Source organism: Pituophis catenifer, unplaced genomic scaffold, assembly GCF_029215685.1.
Source record: "Pituophis catenifer annectens isolate HBS135680 unplaced genomic scaffold, rPitCat1.0.hap2 SCAF_3, whole genome shotgun sequence".
NCBI lineage: Eukaryota > Metazoa > Chordata > Lepidosauria > Squamata > Colubridae > Pituophis > Pituophis catenifer.
This window is the reverse complement of record NW_027256883.1, coordinates 5,998,510-6,014,610: the sequence shown is the minus strand read 5'-3', so window position 1 is coordinate 6,014,610 and position 16,101 is coordinate 5,998,510. Positions and strand designations below refer to the sequence as shown.

Below are 16,101 nucleotides of genomic sequence, written 5' to 3'. Positions count from 1 at the left end.
TAACCGCATTCTAGGTTAGGACAGGGAGGGCACGATTAAAGAGACAAAGCCATAGACCAGAGGTCTTCAAACATGGCTGCTTTAAGAATTCTGGGAGTTGAAGTCCACAAGTCTTAAAGCAGCCAAGTTTGAAGACCTCTGCCATAAACTGTAAATTTCCAGGAACTAATCAATAATTAAACACTCAGCATAATTTAGTCCCATGACTGATTAATCACATACCGAGAAACCATTTTGTAAAAAGGGCTTCTAACCAGCTGATCCCACAAGTATTAACAGAATGCAGATGGCCACCTCCCCACACCCCCCAAAATGATGATCCTGTGTATCACCAGCCTATATATCACCCAATTTGTCTTGGTCAGGCCAGAATCAATGAGCTCTTATTTCCTCACTAAGCTCAGAGGTCAAAAATTTACTAGGTTTTACAAATTCTCACCTTAATTAGAACACTAATGGCAACCTTTGCATTCTTACTTCCAAGAGCAACAATTGTGTTCCTTCCAATGGAAAGAATTCCTGACAAAAATGCAACCACATACTTACTCTAAGACTTCATAGTTTGACTTCTTATCCAATGCATTGCCTCTCATTTCGCAGTATGATCTCCTGAAATTATAAAAAAAAAAAAGGGCAGTGCTCTTAAATGCTAAGCCAAACTGTCTTGATTTCAAATCTGATGTTAATTATACTTCAGCTTTTGGCTTTTATCTGTTATTTCTGAAAGCTGCTTTGAGTGCTTATATAATCAGAAAGGAGGGGTAAAATTTAATTTATTTACTTACCGGTACTTACCTAGGAAATTCCAAACTAAATCATAGACGAGTGGGAACACTGAGAAACATGCCTAATAAAAGTCGCATGTTGTTGGACTAAACATACAGGAAATCAATCATTATAAAGTTTTTAAAACTTTATGCAGATTTCTGAAAGTCAAACTGGAGATGTATACTTCACATCCCAGTGACTGAAGAAAATTTTTCAAACATCTAAAATTATAGCTGTAATACATGTAGCTATATAAAACCCATAATAAACTCCGTTTCTCTCTTGTGATGTCAGATTATGGATATACACACTAATGTTTTTAAAGTGATGGGTAATGGGTAAAGAGTGATGTGATGGACCTGTCAGGCAGAAATCTGAAAGGACATAGGGATGCAGATGTCACTTAATTGATATATTTTAGGTGATATGAAATATTCATTGTGGAAAAGAAGTAAAAATGGTGGCCCTATACTCTTAAAGCTACAGTCCCTAATTATGCTGAGTTCTTTTGGAAGTAAATCTCACTGACAATTTATACTTCCCACTAAACTAGTTCTGACCAGGTATAAAGGATTTTTGTTCCTGGAGCTTATTTCTTCCAATTCTTTCATTCTACTGTTCCTCTGACCAGGCAGCCAAGCTCTGTTCTAGCTCTGGCAGAAAAGGTCCTTCTAAAGTGCTCCAGAACTTCTGGGAATAACCAACTGAATGGTTTTAAGACATCAAATTTTGGGTTATCAGCTATAGTCTTTCCTAGACCCTTATCTGTAGAACCCTTTAAAAATTTAATTCTAATACGTAATTCCCATCACTATTCAGTAGTTGTTAGTATTCTTGGAAAGTACCATTATTCTGAGACTTTAATGCCAAACTGCAATTCTGCCTCTCCTTCCTATCCTATTTTTCTGTTGCTTGATTTACTCCTAAATTCATAGGAATTGCTGCTTTTCTAACCTTACTGTACAAGACAGATGAAAAATTCACACAATGGTGTAAATTGCAAGAGAATAAACAATGAAAATATGCCTTAGGGATTCTAAAATTTGCCCTCGCACTATAGGTGAATTTACTAACATTGTCTTCTTTTTTATGCTTTTGTTTATTTAGATTTGAAACTTGGGAATAGGTTACCTAAATCCCAGTGTTAAGTTCTACTCAGTGTCCTAGTATACAATTGATTGAGTGATGTGTGTAAGGTTTTAAAACTGGTAAAATATGTTGGCTAGAGCCCTCAATCTGAACTTTCCTCCAACCCAACCAGAAAGTGAGATGCATAAGATCCTTTACACAAAAGAAAATTGTTTTCCTATTAAGTTGTGGCCTTTCACATTCATAGCAAGAAAAATCTACAACTTGATAACTTTTATAAGTCACTGCACAGTACTAGGGACACAAAATCTCTTTTGCTCAGTTTAAGCCTGGAAAGATGATAGAAAAAGCTATGAAGTTCCAAAATCTCCCCTTTTTAGGAAACAGTTCCAAGTCAGAGACGATTGACGGATTTTTCTTAGGTTCCAAGAGGTTCTATTTTTTGCAATAAGCATTTTCAAATGTTCTTGAACTTGCTTTTCATTGTCTTTTGCTCTGTAAACCAATTTCTTTAAACAATTATGAAACATTGGGCCGGAGGTTACTACAGGAGGCTGAAACAAATTATTATTTAAAGATTAGCCAGAATCTTTACCATTCACAAATTAGGATCAACTCACAATATTAGTGGAATAAACGTGGCTGTTTTAACGTTACTTTCAAACCTGCAAATAACTGCTTTGCTAAAAAGTTACTTAATTGTAGGTTTGAATGGAACAGATATAGCATAACATTGCGTTTCATAAAACCATCCAAATTTCAAAATTCTACTGTTTATGCCCCAATAAATTTTGAAATTTCTGCTTGAACATACCGATGGGGACATTAAGATTAAAGTGAAGTTGTTCTATTTAGTAATAAATATTTAAAAGGTGATCTTACCGAATTTCAAGGCAACCTAGCTTCAAGGCAATTTCCTGGTCCACCTGATCTGCTATCTCTAGCATATAGTCATTTTTCACCTAGAGCAAAGCAAGCAGGGATGGGTCATAAATACAAGTGAACGACAAGAATTATTTCAAATACATTCAAAGGTCAGATGCAATCATCCAACATTTTTCCAAGCAGATTACAATCTGTGCAGGATTCAGATCATGTTCAAGCAATTCCTTCTGTGAAACTCCAGATTGTTGAGTTCAACTCAGCTGGAGTCTAACTCGGAGCAATTTTATCCATTGGGCGCCAAAAACAATCTTCACAGCAACCTTGAAGATACTTCCCCAGCCCTTCCTGGCCTAGAAGAAATTAGGTTTCCCTGAACTCAGAGAGCACAATAAGCAACATAAGAGTGTGAAAAAATCACAATTTACTGGGTTTTTTGCTATATGCTAAGCCAGGGTTCCTCAAACTACAGCCCGTGGGTCAAATATGGCCCACTGAAGCCATTAATCTGGCCCGTGCGGGACCACGAGGCTGCCCCGGCCACATCACCCCACCTAACTGCTGGCCCCCACCTGCCTTCTGGAGGCTGAGGTGGCCAAAAACAGGACGTGCGGAGGCCCCAGGAGGCCAAAAACCGGGGGGGAGGGGAGAGAGAGAGAGAGAAAGGGAGGGAGAGAGGGAGGGAGAGAATGTGTGCATGTCGGCGTATGCGCATGTCAGTGCTTGCACATATTCATGCGCATGTGTACACCTTTCAGTTTGGGCATGCGCGGGTGCATAGTTTTGGCACTCAGTGTCTAAAAGGTTCGTCATCACTGGTATAGGGTCTCTTACTTGAGCGGAGGCTTGGACTAGAACATTAGTTCTCAACCTTTTCTTCATCACGGATGCCCTTTAAAGAGCTTTTGTGGCCACAGAGCATGACCACTGACCACCAAGAATTAACTCAAGATTTAAAACATAACATTTCTTCAAGCCTTCGTGTACTCCCTGTAACAACATCGCAGCCCCCCAGGCAGTGGTGAAATCCAAATTATTTTTACTACCGGTTCTGTGGGCGTGGCTTAATGGGCATGGTGTGGCTTCGTGGGCGTGGTTTGGTGAGTGTGGCAAGGGAACGATACTGCAAAATCTCCGTTCCCACCCCACTCTCGGGCCAGCCAGAGGTGGTATTTGCCGGTTCTCCGAACTACTCAAAATTTCCACTACCGGTTCTCCGAACTACTCAAAATTTCTACTACCAGTTCTCCAAACTACTCAAAATTTCTACTACCGGTTCTCCAAACTACTCAAAATTTCCGCTACCGAACCTGTCAAAACCTCCTGAATTTCACCTCTGCCCCCAGGGGCCCGTGGACCACAGGTTGTGAATCACTGAATTAGAAGACCTTCAACATCCCTTCCAACCCTATTATTATATGTTCTAAATTTTGAGGTGAGCTTCATGAAAGACTGACCAGGTATATCGAGCCCTGTTTCAAGGACTAGATATGAGATGTTTAAAAACATACATAGTATTATTCGATTCTAAAAAAGTAACATTCAGAAATATTCTAATTTAGCCGGATCTAATTTCTAAAGTCATGCAAATCTGCATCCACATCTCAATATTCGTTATGAGAAGCACCTCTTGAAATTCTGAAAGGACTATAGCTGCAAAACCTACTATCTACAAAATGTGATGCTTTTATACGTTTAACCTTTTTTCATCAACAAATAGTCCTCATAATATTTTAATTAGTCATCTCCTTAAATATCACACCCCTCGCATTGGATTGATGATAGAGTTTGTAGATTTCAATCATTGATAGAGTTTGTAGATTTCAATCATTCAAAAAGCAAGCTAATCCAATTTCATACCTTCTCCTGAATGGCTGCGAATTTATTGTTCTAAGAAATCACCATAAATTCTGAGACATGGAGTGTAGAAAGTTATTCACCACATTTCTCCCTCGGCCTCCCCCCCCCCCCCCCATCCCCGCTTCGTGATGAGATGAATAATTGAACAAAATACGTGTGCCTCTGATAAAACCAACTAACGCTGTTTTTCTTCGTGGCACTTTCAAAATATTATTTGTCTTACAGTAGTAACAATCGGCCATCTGCCTTCAGCTGCTTCATCAACAAGGTCACCGTTTTCACATTAAGACAAGATGATCTTTGACATTTTTCCCTAATTACAGGCGTCACACAATAGTAAGGATGTTAATGACTAGGGACAGGAATTGATTGCTGACAGGCACTGTGCAACGCAAAATGACTTTAAAATTGTCCTTTCCCCCCTCGGAGAAATCCCAGCTGTCTCTGTTCTCCCACTCCTCAAGTTGTTGTCAAACTCAGAATGCCACATGGGGGGAGCAGATAAGAGACATGTGCAGAATCTTCAGATCTGCATCATACTACCAAGAGCCTTGGTAGTACAGTGGTCTAAAGCACCCTGTTATTAAGACCAGCTGCCTGCAATTACTGCAGGTTCGAATCTTGCCAGGCTCAAGGTTGACTCAGCCTTCCATCCTTTCAAAGGTAGGTGAAATGAGGACCCAGTTTGTGGGGGCAATAAGCTGACTTTGTATAAATATACAAAAGGATGAAGGCTATTGCTTAGCACATTGTAAGCCGCCCTGAGTCTCCGGAGAAGGGCGGCATATAAATAAATAAATAAAAAAAATTCCCAGAAGCACATGAAGCAGTAGTGAAATTCAAATTTTTTTACTACCAGTTCCGTGGACGTGGCTTGGTGGGCATGGCAAGGGAAGGAGTCTCCATTTCCACCCCACTCCAGGGGAAATGATACTGCAAAATCTCCCCACTCCTGGGAGAAGGATATTGTAAAATCTCCATTCTCACCCCACTCTGGGACCAGCCAGAGGTGGTATTTGCCGGTTCTCCGAAGTACTCAAAATTTCCACTACCGGTTCTCCGGAACCTGTCAGAACCTGCTGAATTTCACCCCTGACATGAAGGCAAATATACGTGTCCCAGGATAATAATGCGAATTTCAGTCGGTCACCAGAGATTTACTCTTCCGAGGTTTCTGACTCATGCTGGAACCCATCTTTCATTACGCAGCAACTAAGATTGTTGGCCATGCAGGTACAAAAACAGCCAGGAAAATGATTGAAGGCTGGGAAACAGGCGCTTTGTCAGTTAATAGGGGTGCTGATTCACCTCCAGCCTATCAAATAGTTAGGAGCCGAAGGCTTGGCAGCACAAGGAAACAACAGCCAATCACCAGCCATCAACACACCAATTAGCCAATAGGAAGGCACCACGTAAACACGACTCATAGAGTAGCCCAAAGCACTTGTTTCAGTAGAGAGAAGTTCCCTGAGGATGGGCTCCAGCATGAGTCGGAAAGATTGGAAGAGTAAATCTCTGGTTCCAGTGACCCACCCAAATTCGATTTCACATTCCTATAAGCCTACCAATAGGATTCTTACCATTTTCTCACGACATTTTCCTGTACATTTAGCTCAAGAAAGGGAATCTTATACAGTTAATCCTTGATTTAAATTTACTTAGTGACCATTCAACATTACAATGGCACTGAAAAAAGTGACTTATGACCACTTTTCACACTTGTGGCCATTGCAGCATCCCCGTGGTCATACAATCAAAATTTGGATGCTTGGCAAGTGGTTCATATTTATGACAATTGCACTGTCCCGGGGTCAACTTTTGTGGCCCTTTTGACCAGCAAAGTTAATGAGGAAGCCAGATTCACTTTACAGCCATGTTACTAACTTAACAACTGCATCGATTCACTTAACAACCGTGGCAAAAAAAGTCATAAAATGGGGCAAAACTCTCTTAACAACTGTCTCATTTTAGCCACAGTAAGTTTGGGCTCAGTTGTAGTTGAAAGTCGAGGACTACCTGTGTATGCTTTGTGGATCTAAGAGATGACGCTAATATATTTATAAAATGATGTTTTGTTTATATTATAGTTTTGTATGCCACCCTTTAAAGCAATCTTCTAAGGGCCCTTGGCCATACAGGTAGTCCACAATTTACATCTAAATTTGAGCCCAACATTTTCATTGTTAAGCAAGGCAACGTGAGTTGCACCCAATTTTACCATCTTTCTTGCCATGGTTGTTAAGCGAACACTGCAATTGTTAATTGAACTGTGCAGATGTTAAATAAATCCAACTTGCTCCATTGACTTTGCTTGTCAGAAGCTGACTAGGAAAGTCACCAATGGTGATCTCGGGACTGTTGTAAATACAAGCCAGTTGTCAAGCACCCGAATTTTGATCATGCAACAGCGGGGATGCTGTACAACAGGGGTGTCAAACTCACAGCCCACAGGCCGGATGCGTCATTCGCTGGCCACGCCCATCCCTGGTTTAGCAAAGGGAAAAAACAGTCGTGATACGTCACGTGACAACGTGATGCTGTGAGTTTCACACCCCTGCTATACAAGGACCAGCTTGATTTTTAGTGCTGTTGTAACTTCCAACGATCACTAAATGAATCATTAAAAAGTAAGCATCATATCTACAACTGTAAGAAAAGGTGCTTGAAAATTGATTTCTCAAGCAATCCTCAAAACCGATTATCTATAAATCAATTAGGGGACTCACAGCATTCCACTGCTCACTCCAAACTACAATTCACAGGATTCCATAGGAATTTCACAAGAGTTAAGGGTTGTATAAACTCAAGATAGGATTCCAGTGCAAATATTCTTCTCAGCTGCTTAATGAATTCCTATTTTGTTATAATGCTGCAGAAGTATGGATTGATAGTTCATAAAGTTTATCTAACCACTGTATAAGCATGAAAACCGGTTTATTTAACAATCATGACTTACCATTAATGTTTCTTAAAGACAACATATTTCTCCGATAGGGATTAAAACTCATCCCCTTATAAAAATACCTACCAAGCCGATCTTAAAACATTTGAATTGTTTTTCCTAATTTACAGGATTTGTGTGATTAAACCTACTTCTTTCTCCTTGTTCTCTTCTCCAAAAGCAAGAGAGAGAATATGGCCTTAGACAAGAAAGGACCTAAAACGAGAGCTGCCTGACAGCTTTCTTTTCCTCTGTTGTGATGGTTAATTAAAGCAAACTGAGACCCAGACAGAATGGGGCTCAAATCCATAGCTGAGCAGCAGTCTAAAGAGCATAATAGATCTTCTAGGTTTAAATACTAGAACAAGTAAAAGAACAGTCTAAAAATCACAATAAATACAATGCTGGAATAATCAAGAAATGGGTACGTACTATTCATCCATACAAAAAAAAAAAAAATCAACAGTAAAAAATAAAGTATTCATCAAACCTGTAATAAAGTGTCACACAAAAAATATTTCAGAACTTTGTATGGCTGTTCATGCTTTGAAAATGAGTGTTTTGGATTTTGCCCAAATGTAATATATCTTTGCTATCCATTAAATTAGACAATTTTTTCCCAGGTTTCCACACAAGACTCAGAAAAAGGAGTTAATGCTTTAAGAACTAAATCACAGAAAGCAGTGGTATCTTTTTTTCCCACAAAGTTGCAGAAAAATATTTTTTTAAAAAAATCAAATTAATCAGAATTTACTCCTTGTTTTGTCAGTACAGTATGTACTTTTCTTAACTATCCTGGCATTGTCAATTTAGTTTTGGATGTTTTGAATATTTGAATACCAATTCTCTTGTGCTGGTTAATCACCGCAATAAAGTTAAGTAAGGTTTTTTTTTTCCTGAATTATTACTGAAGTTCTCACAGATTTAAAACTTACAACATTGCAAAATCTGAAAAAAATGAATAACATTACACAATAAATGTCTGGAAAATTTGAAGAATTCACCCAAACTTGGAATTCTGGAAGAGTCTAAAATAATCAATCAGTTAATGCACTGAAATAGCAAGATTAACATCCCTTTTTCCCTAAAAATTATTCTTTCAAATAAAACGCTTTTACTAATTCCTTACATGAGCAAAATATATTTTCCATTCTTGAAAACTATTATCAAAATCTATTATGTTTTTTTTCTGTTTGCTTTTACCTGCTGGTATAAAAAATTTAACGTTGGCTTATCTTCAGTAAACTGGTTCAGAAATCCTTTCGGTAAGTATCGAATTCGCAATTCATATCTAGAACAAAGGAGAAGGGAATTTAGTACCATTGCCTTTTAAATATTACAGCAACCATGCAATATTAAAAAACAGAAAACTGCTCTATACTACCTCGTTAATAAAAACAAGTTATTAATATTTCAACCAATTTTCACACTTGGTATTTGCAACCGTATTTACAGTACAGATAGTCCTCAACTTACAACCCACAACTGACCCCACAATTTCTGTTGCTAAGCAAGACAAAGTTGTTAAATGAGTCTTGCCCCATTTTATGACCTTTCTAGGCCACAATTGTTAAGTGAATCATTACAGTTATTCACTTGTTAAGCCAATCTGGCTGCCCCATTGACTCTGCTTGTCAGAAAGTTGCAGAAGAGGGAATCACATGACCCCAGGACATTGCGACCGTCATAAAGATAAGTCAGTTGCCAAGCGTCCAAATTTTGATTAGATGATCAACGGGGAGGCTGCAACAATTAATTGTCAATGTGAAAAATGGTCACAAGTCACTTTTTTCAGTGACGCTGTAGCTTTGAATGGACACTAAACAAATGGTTCTAAGGTAAGGACAACTTGTACATGCAATAATGAACAATGGAAGAGAAAATCATGTAAGAGTCCTAAAATTGACTGTAACTACACGAATTGCTTCAAGTTCCATCACAAGCCTTCAAGGGCTTCCATTATTTTGAAGGCTTTTTGAGCCTTTTTACTTCATCTCTTTATGCCCCCTTTAGTACTAAATCACTTCTGAAGATTAAGAGACTCTGGAACATCTAATACCTTGTAAGAGAGAGCCTCGGGAGGTATTCTATTATTATTTTCCTCTATGCAAAAGCCAACCAATCTGGTACAGTGGCCAAAGGTGCTTATGTAACTCAATAATAGAAGACCGGATTTCCCCCCAAAGTGCTTTAAAAATCAATACAGGTATTTTGAGGGCAATATGTTGACAAAACCAGAGCATCATTATGACAATCCTGCTGGTATAAAGAACTCACAAGGAACAGTCAGTAAACCGGGACACGTGACTGTGGGAGGGAGTGACCAAAGACATGAAATTTCCCATCATTACCCCATCACAACAATTGGCATTAGGATAAAAGCTCCCATTGGTGAATCTCCCAAATGCCAGTCGGGGGAATAGGCAAGATTTTTTCCTCTCTCTAGATCCACATCCACATCTACATCCACATCTACCCTACACAACAAGAAGCCATGGTGGCACAGTGGTTAGAATGCCGTATTGCAGGCTAATTCTGCTGATTGCCAGCAGTCAATCCTGACCGGCTCAGTCTTCCATCCTTCCGAGGTCAGTAAAATGAGAGAGTTATGCACGGACTCCGGAGCCTCCAGAGTCGGACATCAGAGAGGCATAGTGCGTGCATGTGCAGAGCTGCCAGAAGGCAAGAACAGTTAACACTAAAGGGACAACTCGGGAGTAAGGCTTGGAGATGATTGGCCCCTCCCAAAAGGCTTAAAAGAGGAACAAAGGCATGTGGGCCCTTTGCAGGAAAGCAACATTGTTAATTCTGTTCCCAGTCGGTATCTCTGTTAGATTCTGGACTCCGTGTGGCTTTGCCAAGTAGGTCTTTGGCAGAGTGTCAAGGGAGATAAAGGTTGGGGATTATCCCGAAGGACTTCTCCCAAAGGACTTTTTGCAACTAATTGGGACTCAGCTGTGAATGAACCTAATTCACAGCTGTTGCAATAAAAGAGGTTTTTAGGACTACTCGTGTGTTTTAATGACTCAGGAAGCCTAGGTCACAACAAGCACTATTAAGCAGTATATAAGCAATCTAAGAGCTATTGTTAAGTGCTGTTCTACTATTTCAGATCCATACAGCAGAGATTCTCCAACTGTAGATCCAAAATCTACAGTTTTTGGGGAGGAACAAACTCAGACTCAACCCATCCAAGACCGAGTGGCTGTGGTTTCCGTCGTCCCGATATAGTCAGTTGGCGCCATCTCTGACTATTGGGGGCGAGTCGTTGGCCCCCATAGATGGGGTTCGCAACTTGGGCATCCTCCTGGACTCACGGCTGTCTTTTGAAGAGCATATGACGGCCGTAGCCAGGAGGACTTTTTATCAGGTTCGCCTGATTCGCCAGTTGCATCCCTTTCTGGATCGGGACTCGTTACGCACGGTCACTCACGCCCTTGTCACCTCACGCCTGGATTATTGTATTGCTCTCTACATGGGGCTCCCCTTGAGAAGCACCCGAAGGCTCCAACTGGTCCAGAATGCGGCCGCGCAGGTGGTAATGGGAGCAATGTGGCGCTCTTATGTAACCCCCCTCCTGCGCAAGCTGCACTGGCTCCCAGTGGTCTTCCGGGTGCGCTTCAAGGTTTTGGTTACTATCTTTAGAGCGCTCCATGGCTCAGGACCAGGGTACTTACGAGACCGCCTCCTGCCACCAATAGCCTCTCACCGACCAGTTCGCTCCCATAGAGAGGGACTCCTCAGGGTGCCGTCGGCCAAACAATGTCGACTGACAGCCCCCAGGGGGAGAGCCTTTTCTGTGGGGGCACCTACCATCTGGAACGGGCTTCCTCCGGAGTTACGAAACATCCAAGACTTACGCATATTCCGCCGTGCCCTGAAAACATTTCTATTCCAACAAGCTGGTCTGGCCTAACTCTCCCTTTTTAATTGGCTTTTAAACTGGCTTTTAAACTGGGTTTTAAACCTCTTTAGATAAATTTGGTTGTTTTTTAATCTTTGAGCCTAAATTACTTAATCTGTTTCTTAATAGTTTTTAACTTCTATATGTATTTGTATTTATTATGGCTGTTCACCGCCCTGAGTCCTTCGGGAGTAGGGCGGTATACAAATATGAAAAATAAATAAATAAATAAATAAATAAATAAATAAAATCAAGAGCAGCCACTATCCAGGTCAGCGGGACACACTACTAGAACAATACCAAGGAAGAAACACTATCCTCATCAAGCTACAAACTCCATCCCACCAAAGTCAGACAGGACACAAGCCACTACATATAAACAGACAGCAGACCTCACCCTCCCTCACACTAAGATTATCTAGCCTTGTAATGAAACACCTGCAGGGAGACAACCACATTCAGAAGAAACTAGCAACCTCCAGCTACTTATGTTCTTTCCTACCGGAGCCGTCTACAGCACCAGTCACCAACTGGTGGTCTGTGGACCACTGGTTGTCCGTGAGAAAATTTTGGTGGTCCACAGAAAAATTATTTGCATTTTTTTATATTGCACTAAATCAGGGGTCCTCAAACTACAACCTCTGGGCCGGATATATGCAATGAACGTTTGTGTTGCTGCAGAGAGTCTCCCCCTTCAGAGGCTTTTTGTGCGGGTCGGAGGGGAGCAGAAATTCTGACTTAGGGTCTGCTTCAGCCTCCTGGTGTGGGGCTTTGGGCAAAGGCTGGAGGGAAGTGCCACTGGTGGCAAGGAGCCGGAGGACCTTGTTCCAGTGGGACTGCATCATGGCCTGGAACTGGCTGACCATCTCAGCCCACTGAGCCTCCAGGCGCCAGTACCTGGCCTTGCACTCCCACAGGTCTTCCCTCTGCTTAGAAAGCCTATCCTCCTAGTCCTCAGTGAGGTGCTTCTGCTGAGCCTCCTTCTCAGTCAGATCCAATCTGAACTGAGCTGTTTTGCCGACTCTTTCTCATGGTGGCTGCTTAGCTCCAACAACTGCTTCCTGTTGGGGCCCTAAGGAGCCCAGGCAGGAAGGCGAGGAGTAGCTGGCAGGAGAGGGGTGAGTAAAGGCCAGCAAGGCGCCCCTCGATGTGAGTGACATCGAGTTGGCGACGCCCACCCAGTCACATGACCACCTAGCCATGCCAATCCAACCGGTTATTAGGCAGATCGTATTAGTGGTCCATGGGATTTAAAATTATGAATTTAGTGGTCCCTGAGGTCCGAAAGGAGCAAGGGTGCCCAATCTTGGCAACTTGAAGTCTTGTGGACTTCAACTCCCAGAATTCCCCAGGCAGTATGGCTGGCTAAGGAATCGAGCCTTGATAGTACAGTGGTCTACGCACCCTGTTATTAACACAGCTGCCTGCAATTTACTGCTGGTTCGAATCTCTCCAAGGCTCAAGGTTGACTCAGCCTTCCATCCTTTCTAAGGTAGGTGAAATGAGGACCCAGTTTGTGGGGGCAATAAGCTGACTTTGTATAAATATACAAAAGGATGAAGGCTATTGCTTAACGCATTGTAAGCCGCCCTGAGTCTCCGGAGAAGGGCGGCATATAAATCAATTTAAAAAAAAAAAAAAGTTGCCATGCTTGGATGCCCCTGCTTTTGAGAGTCAGGAGCATATTTAAAAGGAATTGCAAATTCGAGAGGACTTGGCCACTGAAGCCCGATGACTGGGAGTAGTATGCCTGGATGGACCAGCAGCTGACTGGTCCTGGAAGGTTAGAAATCTTTTCAGGTTTTGGCTTTGCACATGCAGTTCTGATGATCATGGATTGCCGATCGATATTTGTGCTCCCAACTCACTCATCTGGGGTTGTGGAAGTTGCACACCTGTGCAAAGGGCAACCCATTGGCCAATTATAAGGACATCCAGTCATGTAAGGGTCAGCTTTGCTATTTTCTTCACAGCTCAACGACAGAGGCATGTACATGTGTATTGTCTATCTTGGGCTATGTAGGGTGCTCTCATTGTAGGGTGCTCACTATTGCAAGGCAGTGGTGCGTTGGTCTAATGGTGAGAGCCAAGTTGGTCTAGTGGTTAAGGCACAGAGCTAGAAAGCGGGAGATGGTGTGTTCTAGCCAGCTGGGTGACTTTGGGCCAGTCACGCTCTTTTAGTCCAACTCACCTTACAAGGTTGTAGTTGTGGGGGAAATAAGAGCAGGAAGGAGTATTAGATACATCCACCACCTTGAGTATTTATAAAAATAATAAAATTGGTATATAAATTAATTGTATGAATAGGTCTGACAAAGTAGGAGGCAAAGGAAGACATGGTTGTATAATAGGGAAGAAGAGGAGTGTTGGGTCTGGGGGGAAAGTATCAAACCACTTGTTGTACAGATCAGAAACATCTTACTACTGTGAATTGAAGGGGTTTTCGAAATAATAGCAAAGCATTAAAATATTGGCAGTAAAATGGAGCTTCCGAAAGCAACCAGCTTGTCTCTTCTGGTTTAGTTGTAAACGGAAGGAATTCACTCGTTCAGTTTTTCCAATGATCAGTCACTGAGAAAGCCTTTCTTTGCAACCGAGTCAATGGCCTACGGAAGAGCCCCCAGAGAGAAATAACTTCGATCACAAGACACCACAGCTTTTCTTTCTATTAAGCTGCGGCTCGAGAGCTTCAGCGGGGAACTGCGATGTTCCTATATTTGTATTCTGGACCATAGTAGCAATTTTCCGTATCCATGTCATCCATTATTTATGATTTGTTATCCTTCAGAACTGTCCTTCCATTAAGTCAGGATGTGTATGTCTATCAATTGCCAATTTCACTTTTAAAATAACTGTTTGGGGCACCCTAAATGCCAGAATGACTATTTATTACTTCAAACTGAGTTAGGATAAAGCATACGCCTTTGTAGAACACCTGCTAATAATGCCACAAAGATGTCCGTATGAGAAATGTGGCATACCTGTGCGCGCTTATGAGTCCATCTTGATTCTTGGCAACTCCCTGGACCGGCCCCTGAAATTTTCTTGGCAAGGTTTCAAATAAAGTCTGCTATTGCCTGCTTCCTAGGGCTGGCTCAAAGTCACTCAACTGGCTTTGCACTTCAGGTGGAACTTGAACTCCCAGTCTCCTGGTGATTGGCCCAAAGCCACCCAGCCAGCTTTCATGCCTAAGGCAGGACTAGAACTCAGGCTCCTGGTCACCACACTATACCAGCTTAGGACCTGGTTATCTACGGGACCGCTTGCTACCACCAATAGCTTCCCACCGGCCAGTACGCTCCCATAGAGAGGGGCTCCTCCGGGTGCCGTCGGCCAAACAATGTCGACTGGCGGCCCCTAGGGGGAGAGCCTTCTCTGTGGGGGCACCTACGATCTGGAACGAGCTCCCCCCGGAGATACGGAGGATCCCGGATCTTCGCACCGTCCATCGCGCGCTTAAAACGTTTTTATTTCATCAAGCTGGCCTGGCCTAAATCATCTCCTCTTTTAAATTTAAATTTTAAACATAAATTTTAATCTGTTTAATTATGGGGTATTTTAAAATTCAGCCTACATTATTTAATTCGTTTTAATTTATTTTAAATTTTGTATTTCTGTGTTTTATCTTCTGGCTGTTCACCACCCTGAGTCCTTCGGGAGAAGGGCGGTATAGAAATTTAATAAAATAAAATAAAAAATAAAATAAAAATAAAAAAGATGCTGAGACTCTAGAAAGAGTCCAGAGAAGAGCAACCAAGATGATTAGGGGACTGGAGGCTAAAACATACGATAGACAGTTGCAGGAACTGGGCATGGCTAGTCTAGTGAAGACAAGGACCAGCGGAGACATGCTAGCAGTCTTCCAATATTCGAGGGGCTGCCACAGAGAGGAGGGGGTCAAGCTATTTTCCAAAGCACCCGAAGGCCAGACAAGGAATAAGGAATGGAAACTGATCAAGGAGAGATTCAACCTGGAAATAAGGAGAAACTTTCTGACAGTGAGAACAATCAACCCATGGAACAGAAGTTGTCTTCAGAAGTTGTGGGAGCTTTCAAGAAGAGACTGAACTGCCATCTGTCAAAAATGATGTAAGGTCTGCTTGGGCGGGGGGTTGGACTAGATGACCTACAAGGTCCCTTCCAACTCTGTTAATCTGTATAATCCTGGTTTCCAGAAATGTACCTTAACCACTACGTTGTTGATAAACTTTAATGAACTGAACAACCTTCATAAATCACTCTGTAAAGCTCGTTTGTATACTGTACTTCCTAAAGTTTGCACATTAACATTCTGCTAACACCACTAGAGATCTTAAATATAATTGCGAAAAATAACAGAAGCGAAGATGGCGCACCTATCTATTTCTCCAAAGAGAAGTCTATAATATAAAAAGGGAAATGTTAACTAGATATTGTCAGTGTATAAGAGTTCATGAATTGGAATAGACATGGTAACAGGTCAGCCAATGGGGACTGTTTGGTGACCCAGACGGTTCGGAGCTTGGGCGTGACTTAGGTTCACTGATCTGTATATATATATATATGAGTGCTTCTGTGATTATTGATTCTGTGTTTCTGTCCTCTGAGTTCTGGTTATGGCTTCTGCTGTATGGGTATTGTATATAAAGAAGTTTCTTATATAAATGAATGCTGCTGA

At 41.6% G+C, this 16,101-nt stretch overlaps 1 protein-coding gene across 7 annotated transcripts in view; it reads right to left on the bottom strand.

Annotated features, from left to right (window-relative positions):
• PTK2 (protein tyrosine kinase 2) overlaps nucleotides 1-16,101 on the bottom strand; it is a 242,743-nt gene that overhangs the window by 110,637 nt on the left and 116,005 nt on the right. For all 7 annotated transcript variants that reach the window (XM_070940302.1, XM_070940305.1, XM_070940306.1 and 4 more), the window contains 3 exons: nucleotides 8,744-8,831; nucleotides 2,740-2,819; nucleotides 547-609 (listed from right to left, as the gene is read on the bottom strand). In XM_070940302.1, the coding sequence (XP_070796403.1) occupies nucleotides 547-609; nucleotides 2,740-2,819; nucleotides 8,744-8,831 (231 nt within the window). The remainder of the gene's footprint in view (nucleotides 1-546; nucleotides 610-2,739; nucleotides 2,820-8,743; nucleotides 8,832-16,101) is intronic.